At 32.7% G+C, this 11,765-nt stretch overlaps 1 protein-coding gene and 1 long non-coding RNA gene across 2 annotated transcripts; both read right to left on the bottom strand.

The window, feature by feature from the left end:
• Positions 1 to 4,010: 4,010 nt before the first annotated feature.
• LOC121767931 lies at positions 4,011 to 4,939 on the bottom strand. The gene is made up of 2 exons (XR_006043242.1): positions 4,554 to 4,939; positions 4,011 to 4,471 (listed from the first exon to the last, which is right to left on the bottom strand). It is a non-coding gene; the product is annotated as an uncharacterized LOC121767931 (long non-coding RNA).
• Positions 4,940 to 9,902: 4,963 nt separating this feature from the next.
• On the bottom strand, positions 9,903 to 10,597 carry LOC121768128 (norbelladine synthase-like). The gene is made up of 2 exons (XM_042164505.1): positions 10,353 to 10,597; positions 9,903 to 10,272 (listed from the first exon to the last, which is right to left on the bottom strand). The coding sequence occupies exons 1-2, from the start codon at positions 10,534 to 10,536 to the stop codon at positions 9,974 to 9,976; spliced, it is 483 nt and encodes a 160-aa protein (XP_042020439.1). The 5' UTR covers positions 10,537 to 10,597; the 3' UTR covers positions 9,903 to 9,973.
• Positions 10,598 to 11,765: the final 1,168 nt, after the last annotated feature.

The following is an 11,765-nucleotide window of genomic DNA, read 5'->3' as shown; positions in this document are numbered from 1 at the left end:
GCGTGTCGCATGCGGTTTTTGGACAGGTGAAAAGTGAAAAATAACTGATATACCTAACTTCATTTTTCATGTCCTTCACATGATCATTTAATACCAGAAACACTAAATTCAATTTAATTACTCCCTATATTTGTGTTGATATTATAAGAATTATACTACTAATTGATTTACTTAATTTTACTCTAAATTCAGTGTTAGGAAAATTAGTTGGGTAGGTGGAGGAATGTGAAGTTAGGTCGGATTAATTTGTCATTACTCCTCATTGATGTGATGCATATATATCTAATCAATTCGAATCTTTATCATGGTACCACTTGCATCTAATACTTTTCCAATTTTGAATTATAATATAACTAAATATTACTTACGAAAAAATATAATATGGACAAACAGGCTAGGAAATTTATGTTTATTAGTTAGCCCATGAATTTATTATTTTTTTCCAATAACATGAATTCCCTGTGGTCTATCTAACCCACCTAGAATAATGGACAAACGGGCTAGGAAGTTTATGTTTATTAGTCGGCCCATGAATTTATTATTTTTGTCTAATATCTTTGAATTCCTAGTGGTCTATCTAACCCACCTAGAATAAAAAAGGATATAAATTATGATAATATTATTATTATCATACATGGCTAAGTACATAACTTCATGTACAAATTTTTAACATGCATGTTACGTGGTAGCAACTGCAGAGATTAGCAGTCATTCTATAATTAATTAAACAATTTATTGAAATTACCCGACAAAGACGGGAGCATCACTATAAAAAAATGGTTAAATAAAATGAAATCAAATTAAGTATGCCATTCTATTGTTCAATAAATAAATGTTGAATTGGTTGAAAATTCGGTGCAATATCTCTCTCTAGGAACCGTGCATTTAGTTATATTATAAATCAAAATTGACAAAGTATTTGATGCAAATGGTACCATAATAAGGATTCAAATCAATTAGTTATATATGCAATACATCAATAGGGAGTAATGACAAGTTAATCCGACTTAACTTCACATTCCTCCACCTACCCAACTAATTTTCCTAACACTGAATTTAGAGTAAAATAAAGTTAATCAATTAGCAGTATAATTCTTATAATCTCTACACAAATATAGGGACTAATTAAATTGAATTTAGTGTTTTCGGTATTAAATGATCATTTAAAGGACATGAAAAATAAAGTAAGGAATATAAGTTATTTTTCACTTTTCACCTGTCCAAAACCGTCTGCGACTTCCAGCTCGTTCCCCAGCTGCACCGCCCCTGACAGAACCATCCTAATCGAGCTCAGGTCGAAGTTATCCACCAACGGAATTATTATTGACATAGATGTTTCACATTTTATTAGTGTGATCGTAGAACGTGTCGCAGAATTATTTCACCTACTGACATAGATCAATTGTTGTAACACCCTATATTTTGTATTTACATTCACATATATATATATAGGGAGATAATCAAAATAACTATGTGTTTAAATCCATAAATGTAGCCCAAATCTTAGCCCTAGGATTAGATGATCTAATGGTCAATAATTAACCAAAAACATGGAAGGTCATAATTAAGCATTTTTAGGTCATATTATAAGATTTGAGTTTAATGTCATGTTAAGATCATTTTAGGTCATACTTGGTTAGTATGACCTAAAAATACACTAACCATGACCTAAAAATGCACAACGCATGATATTATTCTGCGTTTCTGTATTTAAATATGGTTTTGCATAGATCAAAACCCTATATATATATATATATATGTATATATTATAGGGATGTATTCATATCCAAACGCTAAGTATAAGTGAAACACAAAACACATGCAATCCATTGGTTTTGTGATCTAACGGTTAGATTAATGTCATGTGTCATCTAATAATGTAGATTTTTAGCCTAATAATGTACCTTCGTGCTAATAATGTAGCATTTTGTTTAAAAATGTACAGTTTTAGTCTATAACGTAATTTCTAGTCTAATGTACCTCGGCTAATATGTATATTATTAGTATGATATGTAACTAATCACAATCATCCAATCTAATGATCCAAGGGTTGTGATTTGTGATGGTGTTTTACACTAAGATGCGGTAAGGACCCTAGCACAACCCCATTATATATAGGTATATAATATAGATTTGCAGTAATTACTCCTAATTAAATCCTCCAATAAAAAAAAAAAAACGCACCAAATATTCTATTACTATTCACATTTTTATGTTCGTCAACTTAGATACTAATTTAAAAATATTAATAATCACAGATAAATTTCAAGATCAATGAAATGCATTCCATATACTACTCATTTTATCTATCCATTCCATGTTTGTTTCATGTCTTTTATTCCCTTAATCAAATTCTAAGTTACTATTTCCACTAGTTACTTTATACTCCGTAATTACTAATCTTACCTAGTAAATCCTCAAATTTAGTTTAACATCGATAGTCATTCTAAATCATATTTCTTTTACCAAATCTTATAAATAAAACTCATTAACCTTATCAACTAAATTTCTTTAATCTCAATTATTTGCAATCGTTAGAATATGCTTCAATCTTCAATTCTAGTCTCATTTCTATGGTTAATCCACTCATATAATCACACTTAGTTATTAGTCATTACCATATTCAATTCCTTACACAAAAAAACATCTTTCACTTCAATATTCCAATCAATTTTCCAAAATATATCAAATGACCATTATAAATTCTTATAAATTTATTTTAGTCACTATATAAGATATATTATTCATTTTCAACAACAATTTGACCAATTAAGATTCATGGATTAATGCACTAAGATAGTCAGTTCATACCCAAAATCATACATAGGTTCAACTCAATTTAGTTCAATGGAAAAACTTATGTTTCCGACGTCTACGGACAAGGATTGATAGATAAACTCAAAACGTAACACACACCTTATTTGACAACCAACGAGGTCAGAAAATTTTTACCTCATAACCTATCATAAGTTTCAAATAAAAGAAAAATAGGATAAAAGAGAGCCCTACCTTGATAACCATACGTTGGTTCGAGTGGTTCAAAGCGTCAACACATATTAAGTGAAACTTTCATAGATTGCAACTTCTTCTTCCTCCTTTGATTACTAATCGGTTGATTCTCCAAAGTGGGGTGAATAGTAGGCTAGTAGCTATATTTGATTTTATAGCAAGAGCCACATTATTTAATTAATTATGAATAGTAAATGACAAATGACACTATTTTGATCATTCATATTCTTTCTAGATGATTCCATGTATAATTGTCTTGATTGTAGTAAAAAAAATTACAAACCTAAAAAAATCGTGCCTCTCGAAGAGTTTTGGAGATAAAAATATACATAGCATCTTTTATGCAAAATGACCATTTCGCCCTTCTATTGTATACGCTATATAATTTCCGATTTAATTCTATTTTCTTGCTCAATCTTACTGACGTGATACTTGTGTAACCCCAATTCTATATAAAATAACATTCAGTGTTGTGCACAAATTATAAAAATTTCAGCCTAAATTGACAAATTTGTGTAGAAAGGAATTTTCCAACTAAACCCTGATTTGGGGTGTTACAATTATGTTTTGAACTAGTCTTTTCAGCACAACTTTTTCGAAGCGGACTGCTATTTGTTCAACAATCGTTGGCCGCCAGCGGTCCGCTGAGCGGGTCGAATGCTCCAGATTTTCATCTTCGAGTTTTAGCTATCTTTTTAGGCTCAAATTTGCACATTTCTCACAAAACACGTCAAAATACCAAAATAGAAAAAATATGTAATTATTGGACATGTAATGCAACATTGATACTCAAAATGGACCAAATAAAGGCCCTAAAATAGTGCAAAAACCGAGCGTATCAAAGAGTATGACTCTCATTTCGTTAATATTTTCAATTCACTTTCTATTAACTTTTTTAAAATTCGTGGCGGATAAAGTGTGACTTTTAATAGCTAACGTAGCGAGTAGGATTTTCTTGTGGCAGCTTTTTCAAGATTTCATAGTTATGAGTTGATAAAATCTGTAGATTCATATTGATTCTTGTTATTAAAAGCATGGAAAAAGAGAAAATGAAATACAGAGATATATAGTAGGAGGATAGAAATTTATTTTAGCAAACATGAAAGTAAAACACGCAGTACTAAGTTAATAGTTGATCACTTGTCATTGTTGCGGCTATAGTTGATAAATTGTCATTGTTGGGGAGCAAATACTTAGCACAGAGTAGCATGAGGCCAGTGAATGGTTTAATGGAAGCGATTTCAACATTCGCTGCAGCTTCTTCTTTAAGCTCGTACTCGATCTTAGATCGAGTTATACACTGCTTCTCGTTTCCCTCCACCTCTATAACATTGAATCTCATACGATATAGCGTAAACCCTAGATCCAGAAATCCACCTTCCACAACCTCTGCCTCCTTCACACGCTTCTCGTTATCCACCACCATGAATTTCTCCTTGAACGACTACATTCCCCCTCCCATCTTTGCTCAATTAATCAATTAAATTAATTAGGATAATTACATAAATCTAGCGGAAGTTGATTGAACTGAATGTGGATGGTACCTGGACGAAAAACAACCTCGAGAATGGTTCCGGTGCCGCCGTCCCCTTGGACGACGTCGACCCGGCTGATAAAGTCGGAGTTGGCTTCCTCCGCCACTTTGGGGAGCTGTAGAGTTCCGTAGAGCTTCCACGCTTCGGTTGTGGGTACATCAACTGTCATCTCAGCGGACATTGTTCCGTACATCTTCGATTTTCGGTTGCGGCGGATGTGATGTCTATGCACTACAAAGAGGAGTTGAGATTGAGAGGGTTATTATTTATTAAAATAAGGGTGTGATTGAATTGGTAAATAGGGGCATTCATAGAGCATTTAACGGCCCAATATAGTGTTTGATTTGTTGGTTAAATTTTCTGTGTGACTCGTTTAATGGGAAATGGCCCGTTGAATTATGGCTGAAAATGACTGTTTTATTATCATGAAAAATTCAGTGATAATAATATGTGCAACACTATTTCAATCTTAAATTACATAGAATTTACTAATATAGCCCTCGGCCGTAGAAATATAAAAATCATCTTTATTAGTTTTGAAACATCACTTGAAAAGACTATTTGAAGACATAATTGATTTATGTTTCATAGGTGAAATAATTCTGCGACAAATTCAACCATCACACTAATAAAAATATGAAACATCTATGTTACTAATAATTCCGCTGGTGGATAACTTCGACCTAAGCTCGATCAGGATGGTTATGCCAGGGGCGGCGACGCTGGGGAAGAAGCTGGAAGCGGCTCTGCTCAGCCGCGTGTCGCATGCGGTTTTTGGACTGGTGAAAAGTAAAAAATAACTGATATACCTAACTTCATTTTTCATGTTATTCAAATGATCATTTAATACCATAAACACTAAATTCAATTTAATTATTCCCTATATTTGTGTTGAGATTATAAGAATTATACTACTAATTGATTTACTTTGTTTTACTCTAAATTCAGTGTTAGGAAAATTAGTTGGGTAGGTGGAGGAATGTGAAGTTAGGTCGGATTAATTTGTCATTACTCCTCATTGATGTGATGCATATATATCTAATCGATTCGAATCTTTATCATGGTACCACTTGCATCTAATACTTTGACAATTTTGGATAACTAAATATTACTTACGAAAAAATATAGTATGGACAAACAGGCTAGGAAATTTATGTTTATTAGTCAGCCCATGAATTTATTATTTTTTTCCAATAACATGAATTCCCTGTGGTCTATCTAACCCACCTAGAATAATGGACAAACGGGCTAGGAAGTTTATGTTTATTAGTCGGCCCATGAATTTATTATTTTTGTCTAATATCTTTGAATTCGTCGTGGTCTATCTAACCCACCTAGAATAAAAAAGGATATAAATTATGATAATATTATTATTATCATACATGGCTAAGTACATAACTTCGTGTACAAATTTTTAACATGCATGTTACGTGGTAGCAACTGCGGAGATTGACAGTCATTCTATAATTAATTAAACAATTTATTGAAATTACCCGACAAAAAAGGGAGCATCACTATAAAAAAAGGGTTAAATAAAATGAAATCAAATTAAGTATGCCATTCTATTGTTCAATAAATAAATGTTGAATTTGTTGAAAATTCGGTGCAATATCTCTCTCTAGGAACCGTGCATATAGTTATATTATAAATCAAAATAGACAAAGTATTAGATGCAAGTGGTACCATAATATGGATTCAAATCGTTTAGTTATATATGCAATACATCAATAGGGAGTAATGACAAGTTAACCCGACTTAACTTCACATTCCTCCACCTACCCAACTAATTTTCCTAACACTGAATTTAGAGTAAAATAAAGTAAATCAATTAGCAGTATAATTCTTATAATCTCTACACAAATATAGGGACTAATTAAATTGAATTTAGTGTTTCCGGTATTAAATGATCATTTAAAGGACATGAAAAATGAAGTGAGGAATATAAGTTATTTTTCACTTTTCACATGTCCAAAACCGTCTGCGACTTCCAGCTCGTCCCCCAGCGGCACCGCCCCTGACATAACCATCCTAATCGAGCTCAGGTCGAAGTTATCCACCAACGGAATTATTATTGACATAGATGTTTCACATTTTTATTAGTGTGATGGTAGAACGTGTCGCATAATTATTTCACCTACTGACATAGATCAATTGTTGTAACACCCCATATTTTGTATTTACATTCTCATACATATATTTATATATATATACATTATAGGGATGTATTCATATCCAAACGCTAAGTATAAGTGAAACACAAAACACATGCAATCCATTGGTTTTGTGATCTAATGGTTAGATTAATGCCACGTGTCATCTAATAATGTAGATTTTTATCCTAATAATGTACCTCGGCTAATAATGTAGCATTTTGTTTAAAAATGTACAGTTTTAGTCTAATAATGTAAATTTCTAGTCTAATAATGTACCTCGGCTAATAATGTAGATTTTTAGTATGATAATGTAACTAATCACAATCATCCAATCTAATGATCCAAGGGTTGTGATTTGTGCTGTGTTTCACACTAAGATGCCGTAAGGACCCTAGCACACCCCATTATATATAGGTATATATGAAGGGGTTGGCAGCGGTAGCGTTGCGCTTGTAACAGACCACATAAACTGATCTATTTAGCAGATTATTTAGATAAATTCTATTCGCGTAATTATCACATGTATCATGCTCATAACTTGAATTTAAACATGCTTTAGCACAAATAATTCCTAAAACATGCTTACTACGGAGTCTTCATAACTCATGTCTGCTATGGGCTTAATTAATTAACATATTTTTAATCTCCAAGAGTGGACTTAGCAAGAAACTCTAATTTATTATTCATAGAGTAATTAAACTCCAACTAGCTAGGTTCCGAATAATAAAACCTCGTTTCGAGCTCCTCTTGTGGATATTATCAAACGAGACTCTCCTCGCGCACGATTCAACATAATAGCAATCCTAGCACCGCTAGATAATGATCACCACTACCCAATATACCTGGATCGTTGGGAGACGAAAAATCCGCACCTTTGGTAAGTCAAAGTAGTAGATACTCAATATCGTATGCTCAATGCCAACGTACATTGATTAAGAAATTATTTATCAAGACCTCATCTTTCAGTAGATAGCATAAAGACTCGTCTTGTTGTTATATCCATTTAGTGCTATACTACACCAACGTCATCTTATTTCAATAAGGCTTAGAAATAATCGGACTGACATTGCAACATTTCACGATAGGTAGTCTAAGCCTATCTAGGTTGTGAAATTATTATTTTTCTTTGTTCAGAACTGACCGCGTACCTTAAATTGAGCGCAACCCACAAAAATAATCTGTTGCATTACTTGGAAAAGAATAATTAGAGTTTTACAGTATTCAATCACTCGAAAGGTGATTTCTAATATACAAACCCTAACAATATATATATAGATTGAAGTAATTACTCCTAATTAAATCCTCCAATAAAAAAAATCACCAAATATTCTATTATTATTCACAGTTTTATGGTCAACTTAATACTAATTTAAAAATATTAATAATCACAGATAAATTTCAAGATCAATTAAATGCATTCCATATACTACTCATTTTATCTATCCATTCCATGTTTATTTCAAGTCTTTTATTCCCTTAATCAAATTCTAAGTTACTATTTCCACTAGTTACTTTATACTCCGTAATTACTAATCTTACCTAGTAAATCCTCAAATTTAGTTTAACATCGATAGTCATTCTAAATCATATTTCTTTTACCAAATCTTATAAATAAAACTCATTAACCTTATCAACTAAATTTCTTTAATCTCAATTATTTGCAATCGTTAGAATATGCTTCAATCATCAATTCTAGTCTCATTTCTATGGTTAATCCACTCATATAATCACACTTAGTTATTAGTCATTACCATATTCAATTCCTTACTCAAAAAAACATCTTTCACTTCAATATTCCAATCAATTTTCCAAAATATATCAAATGACTATTATAAATTCTAATAAATTTATTTTAGTCACTATATAAGATATATTATTCATTTTCAACAACAATTTGACCAACTAAGATTCATGGATTAATGCACTAAGATAGTCAGTTCATACCCAAAATCATACATAGGTTCAACTCAATTTAGTTCAATGGAAAAACTTATGTTTCCGACGTCTACGGACAAGGATTGATAGATAAACTCAAAACGTAACACACACCTTATTTGACAACCAACGAGGTCGGAAAATTTTTACCTCATAACCTATCATAAGTTTCAAATAAAAGGAAAATAGGATAAAAGAGAGCCCTACCTAGATAACCATACGTTGGTTCGACTGGTTCAAAGCGTCAACACAAATTAAGTGAAACTTTCATAGATTGCAACTTCTTCTTCCTCCTTTGATTACTAATCGGTTGATTCTCCAAAGTGGGGTGAATAGTAGGCTAGTAGCTATATTTGATTTTATAGCAAGAGCCACATTATTTAATTAATTATGAATAGTAAATGACAAATGGCACTATTTTGATCATTCATATTCTTTCTAGATGATTCCATGTATAATTGTCTTGATTGTAGTAGAAAAAATTTACAAATCTAAAAAAATCGTGCCTCTCGAAGAGTTTTGGAGATAAAAATATACATAACATCTTTTATGCAAAATGACAATTTCTCCCTTCTATTGTATACGCTGTATAATTTCTGATTTAATTCTATTTTCTTGCTCAATCTTACTGACGTGATACATGTGTAACCCCAATTCTATATAAAATAACATTCAGTGTTGTGCACAAATTATTAGAATTTCAGCCTAAATTGACAAATTTGTGTAGAAAGGAATTTTCCAACTAAACCATGATTTGGGGTGTTACAATTATGTCTTGAACTAGTCTTTTCAGCACAACTTTTTCGAAGCGGACTGCTATTTGTTCAACAATCGTTGGCTGCCAGCGGTCCGCTGGGTCGAATGCTCCATATTTTAATCTTCGAGTTTTAGCTATCTTTTTAGGCTCAAATTTGCACATTTCTCACAAAACACGTCAAAATACCAAAATAGATAAAATATGTAATTATTGGACATGTAATGCAACATTGATACTCAAAATGGACCAAATAAAGGCCCTAAAATAGTGCAAAAACCGAGCGTATCAAAGAGTATGACTCCCATTTCATTAATATTTTCAATTAACTTTCTATTAACATTTTTTAAAATTCGTGGTGGATAAAGTGTGACTTTCAATATCTAACGTAAGGAGTAGGATTTTCTTGTGGCAGCTTTTTCAAGATTTCATAGTTATGAGTTGATAAAATATGTAGATTCATATTGATTGTTGTTATTAAAAGTATGGAAAAAGAGAAAATGAAATACAGAGATATATAGTAGGAGGATAGAAATTTATTTTAGCAAACATGAAAGTAAAACACGCTGTCCCAAGGTAATAGTAGATCAATTGTCATTGTTGCGAAGCAAATACTTAGCACAGAGTAGCATGAGGCCAGTGAATGGTTTAATGGAAGCGATTTCAACATTCGCTGCAGATTCTTCTTTGAGCTCGTACTCGATCGTAGATCGAGTTATACACTGCTTCTCGTTTCCCTCCACCTCTATCACATTGAATCTCATACGATACAGCGTGAACCCTAGATCCAGAAATCCACCTTCCACAACCTCTGCCTCCTTCACACGCTTCTCGTTATCCACCACCATGAATTTCTCCTTGAACGACTTCATTCCCCCTCCCATCCCTGCTCAATTAATCAATTAAATTAAGTAGGATAATTACATAAATCTAGCGGAAGTTGATTGAACTGAATGTGGATGGTACCTGGACGGAAAATGACCTCGAGAATGGTTCCGGCGCCGCCGTCCCCTTGGACGACGTCGACCCGGCTGATAAAGTCCGAGTTGGCTTCCTCCGCCACTTTGGGGAGCTGTAGAGTGCCGTAGAGCTTCCACGCTTCAGTTGCCGGTACATCAACCGTCATCTCAGCGGACATTGTTCCGTACATCTTCAATTTCCGGTTGTGGCGGATGTGATGTCTATGCACTACAGAGAGAAGTTGAGATTGAGAGTGTTATTATTTATAAAATAAGGGCGTGGTTGAATTGGTAAATAGGGGCATTCATAGTGCATTTAACGGCGTTGGTTAAATTTTCTATGTGACTCGTTTAATGGGCAAGGGCCCGTTGAATTAAGGCTGAAAATGACTGTTTTATTATCATGAAAAATTCAGTGATAATAATATGTGCAACACTATTTCAATCTTAAATTACATAGAATTTACAAATATAGCCCTCGGCCGTAGAAATATAAAAATCATCTTTATTAGCTTTTAAACTAGTTCAAGACATAATTGATATATTTTCATAGGTGAAATAATTATGCGACAAATTCAACCATCACACTAATAAAAATATGAAACATCTATGTCACTAGTAATCTGGTGGATAACTTCGACCTGAGCTCGATTAGGATGGTTATGCCGGGGGCGGCGCCGCTGGGGAAGGAGCTGGAAGCGGCTATGCTGAGCCGCGTGTCGCATGCGGTTTTTGGACAGGTGAAAAAGTGAAAAATAACTGATATGCCTAACTTCATTTTTCATGTCCTTCAAATGATCATTTAATACCAGAAACACTAAATTCAATTTAATTACTCCCTATATTTGTGTTGAGATTATAAGAATTGTACTATTAATTGATTTACTTTGTTTTACTCTAAATTCAGTATTAGGAAAATTAGTCTGGTAGGTGGAGGAATGTGAAGTTAGGTCGGATTAATTTGTCATTACTCCTCATTGATGTGATGTATATATATCTAATCGATTCGAATCTTTATCATGGTACCACTTGCATCTAATACTTTGACAATTTTGAATTATAATATAACTAAATAAAAGTTACGAAAAAATATAGTATGGACAAACAGGCTAGGAAATTTATGTTTATTAGTCAGCCCATGAATTTATTATTTCTGTCCAATATCATGAATTCCTTGTGGTCTACCTAACCCACCTAGAATAATGGACAAACGGGCTAGGAAATTTATGTTTATTAGTCGGCCCAGGAATTTATTATTTTTGTCTAATATCTTTGAATTCCTCGTGGTCTATCTAACCCACCTAGAATAAAAAAAGTATATAAATTATGATAATATTATTATTATTATCATACATGGCTAAGTACATAACTTCTTGTACATATTTTTAACATGCATGTTACGTGGTAGCAACTGCAGATA

The sequence above is a fragment of the Salvia splendens genome, chromosome 15 (genome assembly GCF_004379255.2).
Source record: "Salvia splendens isolate huo1 chromosome 15, SspV2, whole genome shotgun sequence".
Taxonomy (NCBI): Eukaryota; Viridiplantae; Streptophyta; class Magnoliopsida; order Lamiales; family Lamiaceae; genus Salvia; species Salvia splendens.
Note: the sequence above shows the minus strand (reverse complement) of the source record. Positions and strands in the feature narration are given on the sequence as shown.

Bases quoted from the DNA above. Each gene is read 5' to 3' on its own strand.
- LOC121768128 (XM_042164505.1), bottom strand. From the start codon at position 10,536: ATGTACGGAACAATGTCCGCTGAGATGACGGTTGATGTACCGGCAACT. The intron at 10,273-10,352 runs GTACCATCCACA...TTAATTGAGCAG, and splicing joins CGAGGTCATTTTCCGTCCAG to GGATGGGAGGGGGAATGAAG.